Genomic DNA, 27,363 nt, shown 5'->3' with positions numbered 1-27,363 from the left:
TCTTGTCTTACAACATGTTGTCTATGTAGATATGTTTTCAGAATGCATATTGATTGTTGAAATATCTCATCAATAAAAAAATGAAACAGCAAGAGGTTAATTTTCACATAGATGACGTATAGTGTGTACTTATAAACCAATGATACATCTCATATTGTAAAAAAACTAAAAAATACAGATGCTGTATTTGAGATTTAAAAAAAAAGCTTCTAAAGATTGTAATTTCCACTATGAAATTACAGACTTGATTTTCCCTTACGAATACTGTATCAACCCCTACAACAACAAAAAAGTCCATTAATTATAATCCAGATAATAATTCCCATTTCCTGTTGCTGCAGGATTCATTTCCTGCTGTAGCAAACTGTCTCAAATGAAGATCCTCCATCTGTATCACTGTACTGTTAACTGTCGTGCTCTACAGCCATCCCATTACTTCCTCAACGTTGACTTGTCATTCCTTCTTCAGCTTTCATAGGATTTATCCCTTAGTTCTAGCTTGCTATTAAAAAAAACTTCCATTTTTGAGAATTAATACAATTTTACGACTGGTCAGACTGTTCAATACAACATCTCAACCTGACTGGTCAGACTGCTCAGTACAACATCTCATCCTCAACCTGATTGGTCAGACTGCTCAGTACAACATCTCATCCTGATTGGTCAGACTGCTCAGTACAACATCTCATCCTCAACCTGATTGGTCAGACTGCTCAATACAACATCTCATCCTCAACCTGATTGGTCAGACTGCTCAGTACAACATCTCATCCTCAACCTGATTGGTCAGACTGCTCAGTACAACATCTCATCCTGATTGGTCAGACTGCTCAGTACAACATCTCATCCTGATTGGTCAGACTGCTCAGTACAACATCTCATCCTGATTGGTCAGACTGCTCAGTACAACATCTCAACCTGACTGGTCAGACTGCTCAATACAACATCTCATCCTCAACCTGATTGGTCAGACTGCTCAATACAACATCTCATCCTCAACCTGACTGGTCAGACTGCTCAGTACAACATCTCAACCTGATTGGTCAGACTGCTCAGTACAACATCTCATCCTCATCCTGACTGGTCAGACTGCTCAATACAACATCTCATCCTCAACCTGATTGGTCAGACTGCTCAGTACAACATCTCATCCTGATTGGTCAGACTGCTCAATACAACATCTCATCCTGATTGGTCAGACTGCTCAGTACAACATCTCAACCTGACTGGTCAGACTGCTCAGTACAACATCTCATCCTGATTGGTCAGACTGCTCAGTACAACATCTCATCCTGATTGGTCAGACTGCTCAGTACAACATCTCATCCTCATCCTGACTGGTCAGACTGCTCAGTACAACATCTCATCCTCAACCTGATTGGTCAGACTGCTCAGTACAACATCTCATCCTCAACCTGATTGGTCAGACTGCTCAGTACAACATCTCATCCTCATCCTGATTGGTCAGACTGCTCAGTACAACATCTCAACCTGATTGGTCAGACTGCTCAGTACAACATCTCATCCTCATCCTGATTGGTCAGACTGCTCAGTACAACATATCATCCTGATTGGTCAGACTGCTCAGTACAACATCTCATCCTCAACCTGATTGGTCAGACTGCTCAATACAACATCTCATCCTCAACCTGATTGGTCAGACTGCTCAATACAACATCTCATCCTCAACCTGATTGGTCAGACTGCTCAATACAACATCTCATCCTCAACCTGATTGGTCAGACTGCTCAATACAACATCTCATCCTCAACCTGATTGCTCAGACTGCTCAATACAACATCTCATCCTCAACCTGATTGGTCAAACTGCTCAGTACAACATCTCAACCTGATTGGTCAGACTGCTCAGTACAACATCTCATCCTGACTGGTCAGACTGCTCAGTACAACATCTCAACCTGATTGGTCAGACTGCTCAATACAACATCTCATCCTCAACCTGATTGGTCAGACTGCTCAGTACAACATCTCAACCTGACTGGTCAGACTGCTCAGTACAACATCTCATCCTGATTGGTCAGACTGCTCAGTACAACATCTCATCCTGATTGGTCAGACTGCTCAGTACAACATCTCATCCTCATCCTGACTGGTCAGACTGCTCAGTACAACATCTCATCCTCATCCTGATTGGTCAGACTGCTCAGTACAACATCTCAACCTGACTGGTCAGACTGCTCAGTACAACATCTCATCCTCATCCTGATTGGTCAGACTGCTCAGTACAACATCTCAACCTCAACCTAATGCTGTGGCCTAATGGCTTTGCAAAATAAACACTGATATTAAATAAACCCAAAACCCAAACTTTAATCAATGTTAGTGTAGAGCAAAGACGTCCGACGGGGGTAATAAAGAGAGTTCAACATGGTGGTTGTGATCATTTGTTCCTGTCTATTAAGGCTCAGTCCGTTTAGGAGGCCTTAACACAGAGCCACTCCACCTGTCTTTCCTGGTAATAAAGAGAGTTCAACATGGTGGTTGTGATCATTTGTTCCTGTCTATTAAGGCTCAGTCCGTTTAGGAGGCCTTAACACAGAGCCACTCCACCTCTCTTTCCTGTCAATGTTCTTCTTCCTCTTCCTCCATTCTTCTTCTTCTACACAGGGAAGCAGATAGAACAACACTCCAGACAGATCTCCAGACAGTCTGAAGACTCGCAGCAGTCCTCTAGTATCCCACAGTTCAACAGGGCAGAGCAGGCGTCCTCCCCACAGGCTAACCCGCCGGCAGCCCCCTCCCCGCAGCAACACAGCACCTCACAGCCTTCTCCACACGCCAGACACTGGGCCACCACCGAGCACAGGGACAGCACCTCACAGAAGAGACAGGCCAGGACACAGTGTACACAGCAGTCTAGGAGGGGGGAATAACATATAGTGAATTATAATATAGAGAACATATTGTGTTCTTGTGTTTTGTGTACATGCTAACTATTTCCTGCTGACCTCTTGACAGGTCCCCATCCTAACAGAGGGTTCTAACCTCAACGGTCTTTTCCTGGTTAAATACAAGAAAAGACCACACAGGCCAGGACACAGGGTTAACACCTAATAATGTTATATATTAAATACAGTATATTTAAGGCCAGGACACAGGGTTATAATCTAATAATGTTATATATTAAATACAGTATATTTAAGGCCAGGACACAGGTTTATAACCTAATAATATTATATATTAAATACAGTATATTTATGGCCAGGGTTAACACCTAATAATGTTATATATTAAATACAGTATATTTAAGGCCAGGACACAGGGTTATAATCTAATAATGTTATATATTAAATACAGTATATTTAAGGCCAGGACACAGGGTTATAATCTAATAATGTTATATATTAAATACAGTATATTTAAGGCCAGGGCACAGGGTTATAACCTAATAATGTTATATATTAAATACAGTATATTTATGGCCAGGACACAGGGTTAACACCTAATAATGTTATATATTAAATACGGTATATTTAAGGCCAGGACACAGGGTTATAACCTAATAATATTATATATTAAATACAGTATATTTAAGGCCAGGGTTATAACCTAATAATGTTATATATTAAATACAGTATATTTAAGGCCAGGGTTATAACCTAATAATATTATATATTAAATACAGTATATTTAAGGCCAGGACACAGGTTTATAACCTAATAATGTTATATATTAAATACGGTATATTTAAGGCCAGGGTTATAATCTAATAATGTTATATATTAAATACAGTATATTTAAGGCCAGGACACAGGGTTATAACCTAATAATATTATATATTAAATACAGTATATTTAAGGCCAGGACACAGGGTTAACACCTAATAATGTTATATATTAAATACGGTATATTTAAGGCCAGGGTTATAACCTAATAATGTTATATATTAAATACAGTATATTTAAGGCCAGGGTTATAACCTAATAATATTATATATTAAATACAGTATATTTAAGGCCAGGGTTATAACCTAATAATATTATATATTAAATACAGTATATTTAAGGCCAGGGCACAGGGTTATAACCTAATAATGTTATATATTAAATACAGTATATTTAAGGCCAGGGTTAACACCTAATAATGTTATATATTAAATACAGTATATTTAAGGCCAGGACACAGGGTTATAACCTAATAATATTATATATTAAATACAGTATATTTAAGGCCAGGGCACAGGGTTATAACCTAATAATATTATATATTAAATACAGTATATTTAAGGCCAGGACACAGGGTTATAACCTAATAATATTATATATTAAATACAGTATATTTAAGGCCAGGGTTATAATCTAATAATGTTATATATTAAATACAGTATATTTAAGGCCAGGGCACAGGGTTATAACCTAATAATGTTATATATTAAATACAGTATATTTAAGGCCAGGAGGGGTGAGGAGTGACAGAAGATTAACATTTAGCCATACATACAACTCATTAGTGGCATATCAATCAATTAATGTATCGATCAATTACATTTCATGTATTTAGCCAGTTTAATAAAAACAAAGCCTCATTTTATATCATTGAATAACAAAAAACTGAGTGTCAGTTTAGAAAACATATTGTTTTCTTTTTAGCCGTTTGGTGACTTGTGCAACGTCACAACAACAACAAAAAACTAGGTCAGCGTATCCCAACGGTTAATCAGTGACTGTCTGATGGTGAGGGGCCATACAGCAGAACTGGACTGATAAAGCTGTCAGAGGGGAACTTGGCTTCAAGGTGGATTTAAGATAAACACTAGATCGTAGTGACTGGAGGGAGGGACATGCCTCAACGTGTGCTCTGGTGATCTGTTCACACTGCCCCAGACAGAAACCTATTTTATTGGTTCAAATCAATGATTCTACCAGCTAAGACCAATGAAGTGGCTTCTTTTCTGGCATAGTTATTGTTACCCGAGCAGTGTAGAAGGGAAACCTAAACACCTGAAAAGAATATTCGTAGAACTCAAGTCAACAATATTTCAAGACCTTATTCCACTGTTCAATTTTTTACACAGTCCTACCCATCTTTTCTGTCCACTTCTGTATAATCATACATGTAACGAAGCTTCAACAGTTATTTATATATATATATATATATATATATATATATATATATATATATATATATAGACTGTCTATGAAACATAGAATAATTGTTTTTTTATTCTCACCATCTCCAGCTATTTCCTTTATCTGGGTGGCGTCAGCTTTCAATGAGTTCTGGCTCCTTGTGGTGGATGGCAGGTGTTGTTTTTTAATAGGGTGTCCATGGTGTCTGTCACAGGCTGGGGACTCAGGGGACTGAGGAGGGATCCATCCTCTCTGGTTAAGAGAGGCAGATGGAGGGGTACAGACAGGGGAGGGGGAATCTCCATTGATCAGGGTCTTGGGGGAAGTTTTCGGACTGGACGACACAGGGACCCCACTGGGAAGATCTACTGTGTGAGTGAGCAGTCAATCAATCAATCAATCAACCACCCAATCAATCAATCAATCAATGTTTACTTTATACAGCGCTGAACATTTATAATAAAGTTAATAAAAGGAGAAGCTGTTGAACTAATGTTTTGAAGTGTTAAATGAGATTCCACCATTATCAGTAGCATTACCTCTCTGTAGTTGGTATGGGTTTGATGGTAAACTGTTTGGTAGGAGATGTGACGCGTCATCAGTTGTATTGAGATCTGTCATAGAGTCATCGCTATCTTCACCATCAGCTCTGGCAGACCTTACAGAGGGTCCTGGGAGCTCTGCTGAACCATGATCGACACATTAACACTTACAGAGGACCCTGGGAGCTCTGGCAGACCTTACAGAGGACCCTGGGAGCTCTGGCAGACCTTACAGAGGACCCTGGGAGCTCTGCTGATTCATGATCAACACTCTACACTTACAGAGGGCCCTGGGAGCTCTGGCAGACCTTACAGAGGGCTCTGGGAGCTCTGCTGAACCATGATCGACACATTAACACTTACAGAGGACCCTGGGAGCTCTGCTGAAACATGATCGACACATTAACACTTACAGAGGGCCCTGGGAGCTCTGGCAGACCTTACAGAGGACCCTGGGAGCTCTGCTGAACCATGATCGACACAATAACACTTACAGAGGACCCTGGGAGCTCTGGCAGACCTTACAGAGGACCCTGGGAGCTCTGCTGAACCATGATCAACACATTAACACTTACAGAGGGCTCTGGGAGCTCTGCTGAACCATGATCAACACTCTACACTTACAGAGGACCCTGGGAGCTCTGCTGAACCATGATCGACACATTAACACTTACAGAGGACCCTGGGAGCTCTGGCAGACCTTACAGAGGGTCCTGGGAGCTCTGCTGAACCATGATCGACACAATAACACTTACAGAGGGCCCTGGGAGCGCTGGCAGACCTTACAGAGGGCCCTGGGAGCTCTGCTGAACCATGATCGACACAATAACACTTACAGAGGACCCTGGGAGCTCTGGCAGACCTTACAGAGGGCCCTGGGAGCTCTGCTGAACCATGATCAACACATTAACACTTACAGAAGACCCTGGGAGCTCTGGCAGACCTTACAGAGGGCCCTGGGAGCTCTGGCAGACCTTACAGAGGACCCTGGGAGCTCTGCTGAACCATGATCAACACATTAACACTTACAGAGGACCCTGGGAGCTCTGGCAGACCTTACAGAGGACCCTGGGAGCTCTGGCAGACCTTACAGAGGACCCTGGGAGCTCTGCTGATTCATGATCAACACTCTACACTTACAGAGGGCCCTGGGAGCTCTGGCAGACCTTACAGAGGGCTCTGGGAGCTCTGCTGAATCATGATCGACACATTAACACTTACAGAGGACCCTGGGAGCTCTGCTGAACCATGATCGACACATTAACACTTACAGAGGACCCTGGGAGCTCTGCTGAACCATGATCGACACATTAACACTTACAGAGGGCCCTGGGAGCTCTGGCAGACCTTACAGAGGACCCTGGGAGCTCTGCTGAACCATGATCGACACAATAACACTTACAGAGGACCCTGGGAGCTCTGGCAGACCTTACAGAGGACCCTGGGAGCTCTGCTGAACCATGATCAACACATTAACACTTACAGAGGGCTCTGGGAGCTCTGCTGAACCATGATCAACACTCTACACTTACAGAGGACCCTGGGAGCTCTGCTGAACCATGATCGACACATTAACACTTACAGAGGACCCTGGGAGCTCTGCTGAACCATGATCGACACATTAACACTTACAGAGGACCCTGGGAGCTCTGGCAGACCTTACAGAGGGTCCTGGGAGCTCTGCTGAACCATGATCGACACAATAACACTTACAGAGGACCCTGGGAGCTCTGGCAGACCTTACAGAGGGCTCTGGGAGCTCTGCTGAATCATGATCGACACATTAACACTTACAGAGGACCCTGGGAGCTCTGCTGAACCATGATCGACACATTAACACTTACAGAGGACCCTGGGAGCTCTGCTGAACCATGATCGACACATTAACACTTACAGAGGGCCCTGGGAGCTCTGGCAGACCTTACAGAGGACCCTGGGAGCTCTGCTGAACCATGATCGACACAATAACACTTACAGAGGACCCTGGGAGCTCTGGCAGACCTTACAGAGGACCCTGGGAGCTCTGCTGAACCATGATCAACACATTAACACTTACAGAGGGCTCTGGGAGCTCTGCTGAACCATGATCAACACTCTACACTTACAGAGGACCCTGGGAGCTCTGCTGAACCATGATCGACACATTAACACTTACAGAGGACCCTGGGAGCTCTGGCAGACCTTACAGAGGGTCCTGGGAGCTCTGCTGAACCATGATCGACACAATAACACTTACAGAGGGCCCTGGGAGCGCTGGCAGACCTTACAGAGGGCCCTGGGAGCTCTGCTGAACCATGATCGACACAATAACACTTACAGAGGACCCTGGGAGCTCTGGCAGACCTTACAGAGGGCCCTGGGAGCTCTGCTGAACCATGATCAACACATTAACACTTACAGAGGACCCTGGGAGCTCTGGCAGACCTTACAGAGGGCCCTGGGAGCTCTGGCAGACCTTACAGAGGACCCTGGGAGCTCTGCTGAACCATGATCAACACATTAACACTTACAGAGGACCCTGGGAGCTCTGGCAGACCTTACAGAGGACCCTGGGAGCTCTGGCAGACCTTACAGAGGACCCTGGGAGCTCTGCTGATTCATGATCAACACTCTACACTTACAGAGGGCCCTGGGAGCTCTGGCAGACCTTACAGAGGGCTCTGGGAGCTCTGCTGAATCATGATCGACACATTAACACTTACAGAGGACCCTGGGAGCTCTGCTGAACCATGATCGACACATTAACACTTACAGAGGACCCTGGGAGCTCTGCTGAACCATGATCGACACATTAACACTTACAGAGGGCCCTGGGAGCTCTGGCAGACCTTACAGAGGACCCTGGGAGCTCTGCTGAACCATGATCGACACAATAACACTTACAGAGGACCCTGGGAGCTCTGGCAGACCTTACAGAGGACCCTGGGAGCTCTGCTGAACCATGATCAACACATTAACACTTACAGAGGGCTCTGGGAGCTCTGCTGAACCATGATCAACACTCTACACTTACAGAGGACCCTGGGAGCTCTGCTGAACCATGATCGACACATTAACACTTACAGAGGACCCTGGGAGCTCTGCTGAACCATGATCGACACATTAACACTTACAGAGGACCCTGGGAGCTCTGGCAGACCTTACAGAGGGTCCTGGGAGCTCTGCTGAACCATGATCGACACAATAACACTTACAGAGGGCCCTGGGAGCGCTGGCAGACCTTACAGAGGGCCCTGGGAGCTCTGCTGAACCATGATCGACACAATAACACTTACAGAGGACCCTGGGAGCTCTGGCAGACCTTACAGAGGGCCCTGGGAGCTCTGCTGAACCATGATCAACACATTAACACTTACAGAGGACCCTGGGAGCTCTGGCAGACCTTACAGAGGGCCCTGGGAGCTCTGGCAGACCTTACAGAGGACCCTGGGAGCTCTGCTGAACCATGATCAACACATTAACACTTACAGAGGACCCTGGGAGCTCTGGCAGACCTTACAGAGGACCCTGGGAGCTCTGCTGAATCATGATCGACACATTAACACTTACAGAGGACCCTGGGAGCTCTGCTGAACCATGATCAACACTCTACACTTACAGAGGGCCCTGGGAGCTCTGGCAGACCTTACAGAGGGCCCTGGGAGCTCTGCTGAACCAGTATAGGATACACATGGTATACATCTTTGTCCACTATAACCTAACCTGTATACCATATAACCTCACCTGTAACCAGTATAGCCACACCTTTGTCCACTGTAAACCTCACCTGTATCCACTATAACCCCACCTGTATCCACTATAACCCCACCTGTATCCACTATAACCCCACCTGTATCCACTATAACCCCACCTGTATCCACTATAACCCAACCTGTAGCCACTATAACCCAACCTGTATCCACTATAACCCCACCTGTATCCACTATAACCCCACCTGTATCCACTATAACCCCACCTGTATCCACTATAACCTCACCTGTATCCACTATAACCCCACCTGAATCCACTGTAACCCCACCTGTATCCACTATAACCCCACCTGTATCCACTATAACCTCACCTGTATTCACTATAACCCCACCTGTATCCACTATAACCCCACCTGAATCCACTATAACCCCACGTGTATCCACTATAACCCCACCTGAATCCACTATAACCTCACCTGTATCCACTGTAACCCCACCTGTATCCACTATAACCCCAACTCTATCCACTGTAACCCCACCTGTATCCACTGTAACCTCACCTGTGTGTTCCCCGGCTGTCCCATTAGACAGTGGCTGTTGGGTAAAAACATTGGGTAGTGGCTGTGGCTGTGGCTGTGTGGTCTGGAACTCTGGGAGGTCCACGGGGCACTTGGTCACCTCCTGTCCCTTGACCCTGTCCTGACTGATGACTGTCTCTCCTATCCTCCCCTGCTGTAGCAGCTCCATGTTGTCCAGACAGCCAGTCTCCTCTCCAGACACCTGTTACCAACCCTGAATATAACACAGGGGGTTAAGGCTGGGATTCAATCCCATCAGTGGTAGATCTGAGTTATACACTGCTCAATAAAATAAAGGGAACACTTAAACAACACAATGTAACTCCAAGTCAATCACACTTCTGTGAAATCAAACTGTCCACTTAGGAAGCAACACTGATTGACAATACATTTCACATGCTGTTGTGCAAATGGAATAGACAACAGGTGGAAATTATAGGCAATTAGCAAGACACCCCCAATAAAGGAGTGGTTCTGCAGGTGGTGACCAGAGACCACTTCTTAGTTCCTATGATTCCTGGCTGATGTTTTGGTCACTTTTGAATGCTGGCGGTGCTTTCGCTCTAGTGGTAGCATGAGACGGAGTCTACGACCCACACAAGTGGCTCAGGTAGTGCAGCTCATCCAGGATGGCACATCAATGCGAGCTGTGGCAAGAAGGTTTTCTGTGTCTGTCAGCGTAGTGTCCAGAGCATGGAGGCGCTACCAGGAGACAGGCCAGTACATCAGGAGACGTGGAGGAGGCCGTAGGAGGGCAACAACCCAGCAGCAGGACCGCTACCTCCGCCTTTGGGCAAGGAGGAGCAGGAGGAGCACTGCCAGAGCCCTGCAAAATGACCTCCAGCAGGTCACAAATGTGCATGTGTCTGCTCAAACGGTCAGAAACAGACTCCATGAGGGTGGTATGAGGGCCCGACGTCCACAGGTGGGGGTTGTGTTTACAGCCCAACACCGTGCAGGACGTTTGGCATTTGCCAGGGAACACCAAGATTGGCAAATTCGCCACTGGCGCCCTGTGCTCTTCACAGATGAAAGCAGGTTCACAGTGAGCACATGTGACAGACGTGACAGAGTCTGGAGACGCCATGGAGAACGTTCTGCTGCCTGCAACATCCTCCAGCATGACCGGTTTGGCGGTGGGTCAGTCATGGTGTGGGGTGGCATTTCTTTGGGGGGCCGCACAGCCCTCCATGTGCTCGCCAGAGGTAGCCTGACTGCCATTAGGTACCGAGATGAGATCCTCAGACCCCTTGTGAGACCATATGCTGGTGCGGTTGGCCCTGGGTTCCTCCTAATGCAAGACAATGCTAGACCTCATGTGGCTGGAGTGTGTCAGCAGTTCCTGCAAGAGGAAGGCATTGATGCTATGGACTGGCCCGCCCGTTCCCCAGACCTGAATCCAATTGAGCACATCTGGGACATCATGTCTCGCTCCATCCACCAACGCCATGTTGCACCACAGACTGTCCAGGAGTTGGCGGATGCTTTAGTCCAGGTCTGGGAGGAGATCCCTCAGGAGACCATCCGCCACCTCATCAGGAGCGTGCCCAGGCGTTGTAGGGAGGCCATACAGGCACATGGAGGCCAAACACACTACTGAGCCTCATTTTGACTTGTTTTAAGGACATTACATCAAAGTTGGATCAGCCTGTAGTGTGGTTTTCCACTTTAATTTTGAGTGTGACTCCAAATCCAGACCTCCATGGGTTGATAAATTGGATTTCCATTGATTATTTTTGTGTGATTTTGTTGTCAGCACATTCAACTATGTAAAGAAAAAAGTATTTAATAAGATTATTTCATTCATTCAGATCTAGGATGTGTTATTTTAGTGTTCCCTTTATTTTTTTGAGCAGTGTATATTGCTCTTGACATTTGAAGGTAATTTTCAATTGACCTGAATTATGCAGCGTTTAACGTAAAAGCGGTCTCTGCGAATTCAAAAACATTGCTTTTGAAAGGTGCATAGCCGACAAAAACACGATCGGCCTAAACTAAATATTATGAAATTAATTAAAACAGATAGAGAAACAATTTCAGATGTGAAATTGATCTCAGAGATGTTAACTACACAGAAGTTTAAAGTACTTGTTCCATGAGAAAATTTGTATGGATGGTTAACTGAGGGGACTCAGAGTAGAGTAGGGAGCATATAAAACTAGGTCAATGGACGTATTTTGGGTACAAGGCACCTTTAGGGTACATATCCGAAAGATAGTAAATGGTCTAAATATATTTTACATGAGGACCTGGTGTGTGTGTGTGTGTGTGTGTGTGTGTGTGTGTGTGTGTGTGTGTGTGTGTGTGTGTGTGTGTGTGTGTGCGTGTGCGTGTGCGTGTGTGTGTGTGTCTGTTAAAAAAAAAAAGTGAATTCTGAGTTCACATTTTCCATTTTTCATATGCAATGTCTTCCCTATTTTTTGAATATTCACTAAGCCTATTTTATGATTACCGACAACATTGGTTCGTTGACACCAAATCAACATTCAGACTAGCTTTAGTTTATTAGTCATATTATTCATTGCCTACAAGTCTTTCTTGAATTGGCTACTAAAATTTAAATTTACTGATGTCAAACTGAACTTTTCACTAACCAGTTATTAACAGATGTCATAGTTCATGGAAATGCACAAATTAAATATTCTAGGGCTATAATTTCTTTACATCATTATAGTCTAGTCTTTATGAATTAAAGCCAATTGGTAAACTGCTATGAAAAACAAATTAATCTTCAAAATAAATCAACGCCCACACAGTAAGAAACTATCCCAAACAAAAAAACATTCATTTTAACCTATTAGTACGCTTACCTGAACTTGATGCCAGTCTTAGACCAAGGGGTGAAACAATGCACAAAACATTAGTTTGTAAACTATCGCAAAAAGTTGACATTCCGCGACATTCTGTCGGTAATAGACTAGTCTCATATGTGTGTTGGTCTTAAAAGCGAGCAGTGACTGCGCTGACAGATGCGCGTTTAGCGGATGAACCGGGCAACAGTTTACCAGACGGGGATGGGGTCGAGCGTCATCCAGATAGACCACCTCCGCTTCCTTTCCCACAGCAAGAAACTCGGCTTACTTCAATAACCAGTCTTTGTGTTTAGAGTCATTCGAGTTAACTAGGGATGTGTCTTTCTAGTCAGCTGTTGAATATTTGACACACTTGACATTTGATTAAGCCTAACCTATATTTCCCCCCCCCAATAAAAAAAAAATTTGACCAGAATTTTTAATATAAAACATGCTTCTTCTTATCATGATTACATATATATCTGTGTGTCACAGTGTGTGTTATGTGGACAGTTTTGACTGCTTTTAGCCCTTTTCTAGTTTAGATAGGCTACTGAATATCTCATTAAATAAGACAAATCTCATTCAGCTACATGTGTCTGTTTTATACTCGTTTTTCTTTTTAACACGTTGCCTTTTCCCCAAAACGCGTCAGTGCTGCTCAGGTGTTCAGTTTTTTTTTTATGCAATGACTGCCAGCTAGTGGAGACTATCTGTCATCACAGGCTACTGCCACCAGTATCAGCTGTTCCGTTTTTAGAATAAATATAAGTGGTGATTGTAGAGACATGTCCTTCACTCCAGACAGAGCGCAAGGTGCAGGAGACTGACTGATCAGCCTTAGTCAAACAGGCAGGCAGACATTTTAAATGTTATATGTTTTAACCCTTAAACACCTAAAAGTCGAAGCCATGGAGGGGATTGTTAGAATTGTTTTAAGATGGCCGTATCATGGTTATTTAGCTATTTGATTTGGGCTTGATGGGGTAATACCGGTGGTTCATTCCCAAGGCTGAGCTGGTGGTCTCACTAGGCCCACAGAAGGTGAAATGGGTCCCAGAGAGCGAAGAAGCCTTTGAGGATCTGAAACAATGCATGTACCAGGAGACAGTGTTTGCAGAGTCCTGACATCTCACTGCCCGTGCAAATTTTTTAAATCAAATAGCTAAATGATCCTTGGTATAACTTTCTTTAAAACAATTCCATATAGAGAGTTAAATCCCAATCTACATTCGGTATAACCTTCTTTAAAACAATTCAGTATAGAGAGTTAAATCCCAATCCACATCCTTGTGGGGAATTTTGCTGCGGCAAAAAAACTTTTGTTTCAAAGTAGATTTGTTTAACACTACCCTGATTTAGCCCACTGCAGTAAAAAGGTTAAAAGTCAAGATGAATTACACATAACCTGTCATATTTTATTATTCTATTCCTGTAGCGAAATTATCCAGATTTGATTACCAACAACGCATTTGTTAGACACTACTTAGGACGTCAGGTGAATAAATATTATTTTTAATGTGTTTGAGGAGGAGGGGGAAAGTGGGAACAGGAAGAAGATGATGAAGAGGGGGAAGATAGGGATCAGGAGAGACCAGCAGGAAGCCCGCCTGAGACTCACGGACATGAAGAAACACTTCCACGAGCTGGAGTGTATCACCGCCAAGTCCAAACAGCAGGTGGTGCAACACGACAAAGAAGTGAGAGAAGGAGAGAAAGAAAGAGAGACGCACACACACACACACGCACGCACACACGCACGCACGCACGCACACGCACGCACGCACGCACGCACACACACACGCACACACACACACACACGCACACACAGCCTCAAAAGCCCAATCATTCTATGCCAAACCTGTTTATTAATTATTACTTGAATGAATTGTTTCAGTTGTTTTGTTCCTCTCTTCTATGTGAATGAGGCAGAGGGGGATATAGTCTGTCTGTCCTGCAGTTTCTATTGAACAAATTCAGGTATGTTTATCCCCGTAAACAGTTCACTTTCATAGCAGCCATAAACAACACACCCTAATCAACCCCAAGGTGACTCTAAGACACATAGAGAGATCCTATGCCAGGTCAGGAAGAGAAACTGTGCCCATGGCCTTAATTCTATTACAGCATATTAGATGACTGATGACAACACAGCTGTATGTGACCAGGAGAAAGAACCTTTCCAAGCCAAAGCGCTACACACAGCCTACATCGTTGTCACCATATTATTTAATGTCATAGTCAGCATAGCTAATAGAACTAACGTGTTAGTAAACCCACTACAATCATGAAGTTTGGGCTCCTGAGTGGCGCATCGGTCTAAGGCACTGCATCTCAGTGCTAGAGGCGTCACTACAGACACCCTGATTCGATTCCAGGCTGTATCGCAACCGGCCGTGATTGGGAGTCCCATAGGGCGATGCACAATTGGCCCAGCGTCGTCTGGATTTGGCCGGTGTAGGCCGTCATTGTAAATAAGATTTTTTTTCTTAACTGACTTTCCTAGTTAAATAAAAGTTAACTAGTAAGCAGTTTCATCAGCGGGCCCTGGTAACAATACATTAGTAATACTAAAAGCTTACCTTGACTTGGAAGAGTTCCAGTGTTGTGTTGGATAGTCATAGCCAGCTAGCTAACATAGCATCCCTCTGTTATAACCAGCTAGCTAACATAGCATCCCTCTGTTATAACCAGCTAGCTAACATAGCATCCCTCTGTTATAACCAGCTAGCTAACATAGCATCCCTCTGTTATAACCAGCTAGCTAACATAGCATCCCTCTGTTATAGCCAGCTAGCTAACATAGCATCCCTCTGTTATAACCAGCTAGCTAACATAGCATCCCTCTGTTATAACCAGCTAGCTAACATAGCATCCCTCTGTTATAACCAGCTAGCTAACATAGCATCCCTCTGTTATAGCCAGCTAGCTAACATAGCATCGTTCTGTTATAACCAGCTAGCTAACATAGCATCCCTCTGTTATAACCAGCTAGCTAACATAGCATCCCTCTGTTATAACCAGCTAGCTAACATACGCTGTAGTGCTAGCTAGCTGTAGTTTATGCTTTCAGTACTAGATTAATTCTCTGATCCTTTGACTGGGTGGACAACATGTCAGTTCATGCTGTGTCGATGCACAGATCTGGGGAAGGACCCCAAGAACACAGTGACCTTCATTATTCTTAAATGGAAGAAGTTTGGAACCACCAAGACCCTTCCTAGAGCTGGCCAAAATGAGCAATCGGGGGAGAAGGGCCTTGGTCAGGCAGATGACCAAGAACCCGATGGTCACTCTGACAGAGCTACAGAGTTCCTCTGTGGAGATGGGAGAACCTTCCAGAAAGACAACCATCTCTGCAGTACTCCACCAATCAGGCTTTTATGGTAGAGTGGCCGGACGGAAGCCACTCCTCAGTAAAAGGTACATGACAGCCTGCTTGGAGTTTGCCAAAAGGCACCTAAAGGACTCTCAGACGATGAGAAAAAGATTCTCTGGTCTGATGAAACTCTTTGGCCTGAATGCCAAGGGTCACATCTGGAGGAAACCAGCAGCATGGACTTGGAGACTAGTCAGGATCGAGGAAAGATTAACGGAGCAAAGTACAGGGAGATCCTTGATCAAAACCTGCTCCAGAGCACTCAGGACCTCAGACTGGGGGCGAAGGTTCACCTTCCAACAGGACAACGACCCTAAGCACACAGCCAAGACGACGCAGGAGTGGCTTCAGGACAAGTCTCTGAATGTCCTTGAGTGTCCCAGCCAGAGCCCGGACTTAAACCCTATCGAACATCTCTGGAGACCTGAAAATAGCTGTGCAGCGATGCTCCCTATCCAACCTGACAGAGCTTGAGAGGATCTGCAGAGAAGAATGGAAGAAACTCTCCAAATACAGGCATGCCAAGCTAATAGCGTCATACCCAAGAAGACTCAAGGCAGTAATCACTGCAAAAAGTACTTTAACTAAGTACTGGGTAAAGGGTCTGAAGACTTATGTAAATGTGATATTTCAATTTTTTTATACCTTTGCAAAAAATTCTAAAAACCTGTTTTTGATTTGTTATTGTGTGTAGATTGATGGGGGGGGGTCAAGGGGTCTGAATATTGTATTATTTGTAATATTATTTTATTTTTTTACTTTTCCGTGATATCCAATTGGCAGTTACAGTCTTGTCCCATCGCTTCAACTGCCGTACGGACTCGGGAGATGCGAAAGTCGAGAGCCATGTGTCCTCCGAAACACGATCCTGCCAAGCCGCACTGCTTCTTGAAACACTGCTCGCTTAACCCCGGAAACCAGCCGCACCAATGAGTCGGAGGAAACACCGTACAACAGCACTTATAGTTCTAGCAGGGTAGAAATTTGATGAACTGACTTGTCGGAAAGGTGGCATCCTATGACGGCGCCACGTTGAAAGTCACTGAGCTCTTCACTAAGGCCATTCTACTGCCAATGTTTGTCTATGGAGATTGCATGGCTGTGTGCTCAATTGTATACACCTGTCAGCAACGGGTGTGTCTGAAATAACTGAATCCACTAATTTGAAGGGGGATCCATATACTTTTCTGTGCTATGTTGAACATAATAAACGGCTTACTGGACCCAACTAAACTACTAAAAGAGCTTAAGGAAAAAAGGTATTAGGTGAACAATCGATAAGTAAAGAAATAAAAACAACAGTAAAAAGACAGTAAAAAATAACAGTAGTGAGTCCGCACAACTCTGCCAGGACCTAGGATCAAGGGAGACACTAAAGTGTTTTAGTACTATATCTCTTGACACAATGATGAAAATAATAATGGCCTCTAAACCTTCAAGCTGCATACTGGACCCTATTCCAACTAAACTACTGAAAGAGCTGCTTCCTGTGCTTGGCCCTCCTATGTTGAACATAATAAACGGCTCTCTATCCACCGGATGTGTACCAAACTCACTAAAAGCAGCAGTAATAAAGCCTCTCTTGAAAAAGCCAAACCTTGACCCAGAAAATATAAAAAAACTATCTTCCATTTCTCTCAAAAAAATATTTAAAAGCTGTTGCGCAGCAACTAACTGCCTTCCTGAAGACAAAAAATGTATACGAAACGCTTCAGTCTGGTTTTAGACCCCATCATAGCACTGAGACTGCACTTGTGAAGGTGGTAAATTACCTTTTAATGGTGTCAGACCAAGGCTCTGCATCTGTTCTCGTGCTCCTAGACCTTAGTGCTGCTTTTGATACCATTGATCACCACATTCTTTTGGAGAGATTGGAAACCCAAATTGGTCTACACGGACAAGTTCTGGCCTGGTTTAGATCTTATCTGTCGGAAAGATATCAGTTTGTCTCTGTGAAGGGTTTGTCTTCTGACAAATCAACTGTAAATGTTGGTGTTCCTCAAGGTTCCGTTTTAGGACCACTATTGTTTTCACTATATATTTTACCTCTTGGGGATGTCATTCGAAAACATAATGGTAAATTTCACTGCTATGCGGATGACACACAGCTGTACATTTCAATGAAACATGGTGAAGCCCCAAAATTGCCCTCGCTAGAAGCCTGTGTTTCAGACATAAGGAAGTGGATGGCTGCAAACTTTCTACTTTTAAACTCGGACAAAACAGAGATGCTTGTTCTAGGTCCCAAGAAACAAAGAGATCTTCTGTTGAATTTGACAATTAATCTTGATGGTTGTACATTCGTCTCAAATAAAACTGTGAAGGACCTCGACGTTACTCTGGACCCTGATCTCTCTTTTGAAGAACATATCAAGACTGTTTCAAGGACAGATTTTTTCCAACTACATAACATTGCAAAAATCTGAAACTTTCTATCCAAAAATGATGCAGAAAAATGTACATTTACATTTTAGTCATTTAGCAGACACTCTTATCCAGAGTGACTTACAGTAGTGAATGCATACATTTCATACAATTTCATTAAAAAAATGTTTTTCTGTGCTGGCCCCCCGTGGGAAACGAACCCACAACCCTGGCATTGCAAACACCATGCTCTACCAACTGAGCTACAGGGAAGGCCCCGTCCATGCTTTTGTTACTTCTAGGTTGGACTACTGCAATGCTCTACTTTCCGGCTACCTGGATAAAGCACTAAATAAACTCCAGTTAGTGCTAAATACAGCTGCTAGAATCCTGACTAGAACCCAAAAATTTGATCATAATACTCCAGTGCTAGCCTCTCTATACTGGCTTCCTGTTAAGGCAAGGGCTGATTTCAAGGTTTTACTGCTAACCTACAAAGCATTACATGGGCTTGCTCCTCCCTATCTTTACGATTTGGTCCTGCCGTACATACCTACACGTACGCTACGGTCACAAGACGCAGGCCTCCTTATTGTCCCTAGAATTTCTAAGCAAACAGCTGGAGGCAGGGCTTTCTCCTATAGAGCTCAATTTTTATGGAATGGTCTGCCAATCCATGTGAGAGACGCAGACTCGGTCTCAACTTTTAAGTCTTTACTGGAGACTCATATGATTGAGTGTATGTCACGGCTGTCGGGAGAGAGAGTAGACCAAGGCGCAGCGGAGTTAGTGTTCATCATGATTTTAATTGAACAACGTGAACACTATACAAAAACAAGAAAACTGACAGCCAAAGAGTCCTGTCAGGTGCAAAACACTCAACAGAAACAATTACCCACAAAACCCAAAGGAAAAACATGCTCCTTATGTGTGACTCCCAATCAGCAACAACGAACTTCAGCTGTGCCTGATTGGGAGCCACACACGGCCCAAAACAAAGAAATACAAAAACATAGAAAAAGGAACATAGAACGCCCACCCAATGTAACACCCTGGCCTAACCAAAATAAAGAACAAAAACCCCTCTCTGTGGCCAGGGCGTTACAGTGTAGTCTGGCCCAGGAGTGTGAAGGTGAACGGAAAGGCTCTGGAGCAATGAACCACCCTTGCTGTCTCTGCCTGGCCGGTTCCCCTCTCTCCACTGGGATTCTCTGCCTCTAACCCTATTACAGGGGCTGAGTCACTGGCTTACTGGTGCTCTTCCATGCCGTCCCTAGGAGGGGTGCATCACTTGAGTGGGTTGAGTCACTGACGTGGTTTTCCTGTCTGGGTTGGCACCCCCCCTTGGGTTGTGCCGTGGCGGAGATCTTTGTGGGCTATACTCGACCTTGTCTCAGGATGGTAAGTTGGTGGTTGAAGATATCCCTCTAGTGGTGTGGGGGCTGTGCTTTGGCAAAGTGGGTGGGGTTATATCCTGCCTGTTTGGCCCTGTCATCGGATGGGGCCACAGTGTCTCCTGACCCTTCCTGTCTCAGCCTCCAGTATTTATGCTGCAGTAGTTTATGTGTCGGGGGGCTAGAGTCAGTCTGTTATATCTGGAGTATTTCTCCTGTCTTATCCGGTGTCCTGTGTGAATTTAAGTATGCTCTTTCTAATTCTCTCTCTCTTTCTTTCTTTCTTTCTTTCTCTCTCTCTCTCTCTCGGAGGACCTGAGCCCTAGGACCATGCCTCAGGACTACCTGGCATGATGACTCCTTGCTGTCCCCAGTCCACCTGGCCGTGCTGCTGCTCCAGTTTCAACTGTTCTGCCTGCGGCTATGGAACCCTGACCTGTTCACCGGACGTGCTACCTGTCCCAGACCTGCTGTTTTCAACTCTCTAGAGACAGCAGGAGCGGTAGAGATACTCTCAATGATCAGCTATGAAAAGCCAACTGACATTTACTCTTGAGGTGCTGACTTGTTGCACCCTCGACAACTACTGTGATTATTATTATTTGACCATGCTGGTCATCTATGAACATTTGAACATCTTGGCCATGTTCTGTTATAATCTCCACCCGGCACAACCAGAAGAGGACTGGCCACCCCTCATAGCCTGGTTCCTCTCTAGGTTTCTTCCTAGGTTCTGGCCTTTCTAGGGAGTTTTTCCTAGCCACCGTGCTTCTACACCTGCATTGCTTGCTGTTTGGGGTTTTAGGCTGGGTTTCTGTACAGCACTTTGAGATATCAGCTGATGTAAGAAGGGCTTTATAAATACATTTGATTTGATTTGATCAATGACTGTTGTAGGAGTGGCGCCACCTGTATGAGGACAATGGTGTTGCGCTGTGCTTTGTTTTATCTGAATAACAGTTTTTTTCCCCCCCCAAAGAAACCTATACAAATAATGTTCACTACATCTGAAAGGACTGAGTAGAAAGACTGGGTGTTTCCCCACGTTAATTTGAGGTTTGCGAGAGGGATAGCTGATCCCAGATCTGTAGGGGAAACTTCACCCTGCAGCACAAAGACTAGGCCTGCACATGACAGGACACCGAACAAGATGGTGGAAACCTCACCCAGATGGCTTGAATGTTCAACGGTATCCTCATCATCTCAGATACTTCACCTGGGGTGTATTTATAAGGAAGCAAATGCAAACAAACAGAAGGAGAAAAAAAACAGTTCAAAATGGGGAGGGACCTACCTGATTTTGTCCAAAAGAAATTCATTTTCATTGCAAAACATTTTGCTACTGGTTTTGTCACGTTCTATACTTATTGATGTTCTGGTCTCAGTCTGAGACTTAGTTATGTGGCCTCTCTCTAGTTATGTGTTCTCTCTCTCTCTGAGACCTAGTTATCTGTTCTCTCTCTCTAAGAACTAGTTATGTGTTCTCTCTCTCTGAGACCTAGTTATGTGTTCTCTCTCTGAGACCTAGTTATGTGTTCTCTCTCTCTGAGAACTAGTTATGTGTTCTCTCTCTCTGAGAACTAATTATGTGTTCTCTCTCTCTGAGAACTAGTTATGTGTTCTCTCTCTGAGACCTAGTTATGTGTTCTCTCTCTCTGAGAACTAGTTATGTGTTCTCTCTCTGAGACCTAGTTATGTGTTCTCTCTCTCTGAGAACTAGTTATCTGTTCTCTCTCTGAGACCTAGTTATGTGTTCTCTCTCTCTGAGACCTAGTTATCTGTTCTCTCTCTCTGAGACCTAGTTATCTGTTCTCTCTCTCTGAGACCTAGTTATCTGTTCTCTCTCTCTGAGAACTAGTTATGTGTTCTCTCTCTCTGAGACCTAGTTATGTGTTCTCTCTCTCTGAGAACTAGTTATGTGTTCTCTCTCTCTGAGACCTAGTTATCTGTTCTCTCTCTGAGACCTAGTTATGTGTTCTCTCTCTGAGACCTAGTTATGTGTTCTCTCTCTGAGACCTAGTTATGTGTTCTCTCTCTGAGACCTAGTTATGTGTTCTCTCTCTCTGAGACCTAGTTATGTGTTCTCTCTCTCTGAGACCTAGTTATCTGTTCTCTCTCTGAGAACTAGTTATGTGTTCTCTCTCTGAGACCTAGTTATGTGTTCTCTCTCTCTGAGACCTAGTTATGTGTTCTCTCTCTCTGAGACCTAGTTATGTGTTCTCTCTCTCTGAGACCTAGTTATCTGTTCTCTCTCTCTGAGACCTAGTTATGTGTTCTCTCTCTCTGAGACCTAGTTATCTGTTCTCTCTCTCTGAGACCTAGTTATCTGTTCTCTCTCTCTGAGACCTAGTTATCTGTTCTCTCTCTCTGAGACCTAGTTATGTGTTCTCTCTCTCTGAGACCTAGTTATGTGTTCTCTCTCTGAGACCTAGTTATCTGTTCTCTCTCTCTGAGACCTAGTTATCTGTTCTCTCTCTCTGAGACCTAGTTATCTGTTCTCTCTCTCTGAGACCTAGTTATCTGTTCTCTCTCTCTGAGACCTAGTTATCTGTTCTCTCTCTGAGACCTAGTTATGTGTTCTCTCTCTCTGAGACCTAGTTATGTGTTCTCTCTCTGAGACCTAGTTATGTGTTCTCTCTCTGAGACCTAGTTATGTGTTCTCTCTCTGAGACCTAGTTATCTGTTCTCTCTCTCTGAGACCTAGTTATGTGTTCTCTCTCTCTGAGACCTAGTTATGTGGCCTCTCTCTAGTTATGTGTTCTCTCTCTCTGAGAACTAGTTATCTGTTCTCTCTCTCTGAGACCTAGTTATCTGTTCTCTCTCTGAGACCTAGTTATGTGTTCTCTCTCTGAGACCTAGTTATCTGTTCTCTCTCTCTGAGAACTAGTTATGTGGGAACACCAGCTGTAGGTAGACCTATACCTTTCACATGGGCTACATCCCAAATGGCACCCTACTTAGAGCACTACAGGCCCTGGTCAAAAGTAGTGCACTATAAGGACTCATATCTCCCTCACTAGCTTTAAACACCAGCTGTCAGAGCAGCTCACAGATCACTGCACCTGTACATAGCCCATCTGTAAACAGCCCATCTGTCAGATGATTCTAGGAGTGGTGGTTGGAGTCAGGCGCAGAGAGCAGAGGTAAAGTATACAGTCTTTATTTTCTCCGGCAACAAACTGGTCACGCCAAAACAGAAGGGCGCGTAATAATAATGACCAACCCAAAACACAGGGCAAAACGGTCCGAAGAGAGAAAATAAGACGTCAGCCAGCACAAAACACCAAAACACAAAAACATCCAAAATACAACTAGCGAAGCAACTACATTCACAGGCCCACCGTCCTGAGTGGACAACAAACAATCCCGCACAAAAATCCCAACTGAAAACACACATTAAATAAGTCCCCACTAATGACATACACAAAACAGGTGCGGAACAGACAGACAAACTAAACGAAACTGAAACAACGATCGGTGGCAGCTAATAGGCCGGCGACGACGACCGGCGAGCGCCGCCCGACCGAGGAGGGGCGCCACTTTCGTTGGATCCTGTGACACCATCTATCTAACTACCTCATCCCCTTACTGTATTTATCTTGCTCCTTTGCACCCCAGTATCTCTACTTGCACATTCATCTTTTGCACATCTACCATTCCAGTGTTTAATTGCTATATTGTAATTACTTCGCCACCATGGCCTATTTATTGCCTTAACTTACCTCATTTGCACTCACTGTATATAGACTTTTTGTTTTCTTTTGTTCTACTGTATTATTGACTGCATGTTTTGTTTATTCCATGTGTAACTCTGTGTTGTTGTATGGGTCGAATTGCTTTGCTTTATCTTGGCCAGGTCGCAGTTGTAAATGAGAACTTGTTCTCAACTGGCCTACCTGGTTAAATAAAGGACTTGTTCTCAACTAGTCTACCTGGTTAAATAAAGGACTTGTTCTCAACTGGCCCACCTGGTTAAATAAAGGTGAAATAAAATAAATAAAAAAGGGAACAGGGTGCCATTTGGGACACATCCAGTTGTAGTCGTAAGTTTACATACACTAAGGTTGTAGTCATTAAAACTCGTTTTTCAACCACTCCACAAATGTCTTGTTAACAAACTATAGTTTTGGCAAGTCGGTTAGGACATCTACTTTGTGCATGACACAAGTCATTTTTCCAACAATTGTTTACAGACAGATTATTTCAGTTATAATTCACTGTGTCACAATTCCAGTGGGTCAGAAGTTTACATACACTAAGTTGACTGTGCCTTTAAACAGCTTGGAAAATTCCATAAAATGATGTCATGGCTTTAGAAGCTTCTGATAGGCTAATTGACCTCATTTGAGTCAATTGGAGGTGTACCTGTGGATGTATTTCAAGGCCTACCTTCAAACTCAGTGCCTCTGCTTGACATCATGGGAAAATTAAAAGAAATCAGCCAAGACCTCAGAAAAAAAATTGTAGACCTCCACAAGTCTGGTTCATCCTTGGGAGCAATTTCCAAACACCTGAAGGTACCATATTCATCTGGACAAACAATAGTACGCAAGTATAAACACCATGGGACCACGCAGCCGACATACCGCTCAGGAAGGAGACGCATTCTGTCTCCTAGAAATGAACGTACTTTGGTGTGAAAAGTGCAAATCAATCCCAGAACAACAGCAAAGGACCTTGTGAAGATGCTGGAGGAAACGGGTACAAAAATATCTATATCCACAGTAAAACGAGTCCTATATCGACATAACCTGAAAGGCCACTCAGCAAGGAAGAAGCCATTGCTCCAAAACCGCCATAAAAAAGCCAGACTACGGTTTGCAACTGCACATGGGGACAAAGATTGTACTTTTTGGAGAAATGTCCTCTGGTCTGATGAAACAAAAATAGAACTGTTTAGCCATAATGACCATCATTATGTTTGGAGGAAAAAGGGTGAGGCTTGCAAGCTGAAGAACACCATCCCAACCGTGAAGCACGGGGGTGGCAGCATCATGTTGTGGGGGTGCCTTGCTGCAGGAGGGACTGGTGCGATTCACAAACTAGATGGCATCATGAGGGAGGGAAATTATGTGTATTGGAGTGGCCATCACAAAGCCCTAACCTCAATCCTATAGAAAATTTGTGGGCAGAACTGAAAGTGTGTGCGAGCAAGGAGGCCTACAAACCTGACTCAGTTACACCACCTCTGTCAGGAGGAATGGGCCAAAATTCACCCAACTTATTGTGGGAAGCTTGTGGAAGGCTACCTGAAACATTTGACCCAAGTTAAACAATCTAAAGGCAATGCTACCAAATACTAATTGAGTGTATGTAAACTTCTGACCCACTGGGAATGTGATGAAAGAAATAAAAGCTGAAATAAATCATTCTCTCTACTATTATTCTGACCTTTCACATTCTTAAAATAAAGTGGCGATCCTAACTGACCTAAAACAGGGAATTTTTACTAGGATTAAATGTCAGGAATTGTGAAAAACTGATTTTAAATGTATTTGGCTAAAGTGTATTTAGACTTCTGACTTCAACTGTATGTATATACACAGGGATTCATGATGTGGATAAAGCAACATGAGGAGCTATATGAGTATTGTTTCCTATTTTCCCACAAACTGTCGAAGAGCGTTTTCCAAGTGTTGTCTGAAATCACATTGCGCACAGTGTTATTGTGTTTTATGGTATTTTATTGCCAAAGTCAACATTACCATCTTTTTTCTTCTTAACCAAGTAATGGAATGGAGTTTAGGAATTATGTGTGACAAATTAAAACCTGCCAATGAGACATTTGAATGGATATCCTATTGATTTTACAGCATAAATGGTTGGGTGTGATGGCCTACTTTCAGATATTGGTTCATCCATATTTGTTTTAGGATATGCCTCTTTTTCAAGATCTAAAATCAGTTTGTTCCTAGTCAGTTTTGTTGACTTTGCTGATAGCTACATTGAAGAAAAATGATGACTGCGATATGTGGTTGTCTCAACTAGCTATCTTACGATGAATGCTCAAACTGTAAGTCGCTCTGGATAATATGACTAAAATGTAAAAATCAATTATCATACCAGATAATAATAACAATAACATAAATGGTATAGGTCAGATTCCATTCATGAGTGTGACCCCTCCCCCCCAATATATATATATATATATATATATATATACTATTTAACAGTTCAACACCATTTACTAACATTCTCACCGACCCTCAAAGGGCTTTGCGTAGAAGGGAAAGGGTAGCAATGTTTGATCATAGTGTAGGCTAATGAGTCTTATCAGGGCATTCGTTTTATTTAGTCTAAAATGTTCGTGATCCTCTGCCATCTTCTTCACTAAAGGTCACAACATTTATAATATTCAGAGAGACATTAAGTCCCATGATGCACTGGTCATAGTGCACATAACTCGGTCACCATTCAAAGTTGGACTCGATACAAATTGGCCGATACTTTTAATTTATTTTTTTAAAGAATATTTAATGATGTTGCCGATCCGCCGTCCCTTCCCGCTCGTTCTGCACATGCCCAGTCCAACACATTAGTCCCTGAAAGAAAGGAGAAAAAAACCCAACGAGAACAGGAAGACGATCGGACGTGATTTCGGCCGCGATGGAAGAAGCTTTGCTGTGTGAGTATTTCAACGAATTTCTGTCAATTTAGCGGCTTTGTTTACATCTGTTGCAACGTTGCAAATCAGTAACAAAGATTGGCGCTACATAGCTGACAAAAAAAAATCACGAATGGAGGAGTTTTTCCAAAACAGAATGATTATAACATGAGAACGAAATGCATCAACATTCTCCTGCAATGAGCAGTTCATGTTCAGTAGTAGCGCCGAAGGGAAACCATGGAGCCGTGCAGAGAGCCGTGCAGAGAGAGGGGCAGAGAGAGGGGGAGTGAGCAGCAGAGGAGAGGGTCCTAGAAAACGACTTCAAGGGTATATTCATTACGTTCATTCTGCTGCAAAACGTTTTTGTCCGTGGAACAGAAACGTTACTTCAAAAACACTTTTCCGAGTTCCGTTTTGTTCTCAAAAAATAAGTTGTAGTTCAGTCGTGTCTCTTAAAAAAATAATTTTAAAAAACTATTATTATAATAATAATAATAATAATAATAATAATAATAATAAACGTCTGGAAGAGGTTGAGGGAACCCCACGCCGCTGTCTTCACTGCAGAGAAGAGCACTTCGCAGACTGTTCAGATGGGAACGGCAACGCGTGGAAACCATAAAAGTGAACTACAAATCCCAAAACTACAACTTCCGTTTTTAAACACCCGACAGCTTTTTACGTCACGTTGAAGAGCGTTTTGGAAGAAACGTTATGCAACAGACTCTATGTAATGAACACATCCCCTTGTTGTTGGGGATCAGACGAACGACCCGGGCTGAATCATGGCGGATGAAACACCAAAGTGGTTTTGTTTTTGTGTGTTTTTGTTGTTTGTTTGTTTACTGCAGTGCTTTCGATGCTTTCCTACCCATGTTAAATGACTAGCAACAACCAAGCCATGTTTCCTGTTGTTTTTAGAGTTTGGT

General features: G+C 43.6%; 2 protein-coding genes across 36 annotated transcripts in view; one reads left to right on the top strand and one right to left on the bottom strand.

The window, feature by feature from the left end:
• Nucleotides 1-352: 352 nt before the first annotated feature.
• On the bottom strand, nt 353-12,988 carry zgc:113363 (MDFI domain-containing protein). 29 transcript variants are annotated; one of them, XM_029718288.1, is made up of 7 exons: nt 12,709-12,988; nt 9,881-10,112; nt 5,629-5,772; nt 5,191-5,457; nt 1,849-2,876; nt 960-1,608; nt 353-918 (listed from the first exon to the last, which is right to left on the bottom strand). In XM_029718288.1, exons 2-5 carry the CDS (start codon nt 10,065-10,067, stop codon nt 2,620-2,622), a joined length of 855 nt encoding a protein of 284 aa, XP_029574148.1. In that variant the 5' UTR covers nt 10,068-10,112; nt 12,709-12,988; the 3' UTR covers nt 353-918; nt 960-1,608; nt 1,849-2,619. The 29 variants fall into 29 exon arrangements, with proteins under 29 accessions (XP_029574148.1, XP_029574153.1, XP_029574147.1 ...); XM_029718293.1 differs by having other exon boundaries at nt 1,001-1,608; XM_029718287.1 differs by having other exon boundaries at nt 353-1,000; nt 1,036-1,608.
• Nucleotides 12,989-26,218: 13,230 nt separating this feature from the next.
• The window catches only part of mbd1a (methyl-CpG binding domain protein 1a), a 40,886-nt gene continuing 39,741 nt past the window's right edge, over nt 26,219-27,363 (top strand). For 3 of the 7 annotated variants that reach the window (XM_029718279.1, XM_029718281.1, XM_029718280.1), the window contains exon 1: nt 26,221-26,452. The gene's annotated coding sequence lies outside the window, so the exon portion shown is untranslated. Of the gene's footprint in view, nt 26,762-27,363 lie in introns of all 7 variants that reach the window. The other 4 variants (XM_029718278.1, XM_029718275.1, XM_029718282.1 and 1 more) reach the window with 3 other exon arrangements.

This window comes from Salmo trutta, chromosome 28 (genome assembly GCF_901001165.1).
Source record: "Salmo trutta chromosome 28, fSalTru1.1, whole genome shotgun sequence".
NCBI lineage: Eukaryota > Metazoa > Chordata > Actinopteri > Salmoniformes > Salmonidae > Salmo > Salmo trutta.
The sequence above is the reverse complement of the archived record's forward strand: the minus strand, read 5'-3'. Positions and strand labels throughout refer to the sequence as shown.

Coding starts and splice junctions, on each gene's coding strand:
- zgc:113363 (XM_029718283.1), bottom strand. CDS start 10,067: ATGGAGCTGCTACAGCAGGGGAGGATAGGAGAGACAGTCATCAGTCAG. Junction 5,773..9,880: donor GACAGCCGGGGAACACACAG/GTGAGGTTACAG, acceptor ATCATGGTTCAG/CAGAGCTCCCAGGACCCTCT. Junction 5,458..5,628: donor CCCATACCAACTACAGAGAG/GTAATGCTACTG, acceptor TCACTCACACAG/TAGATCTTCCCAGTGGGGTC.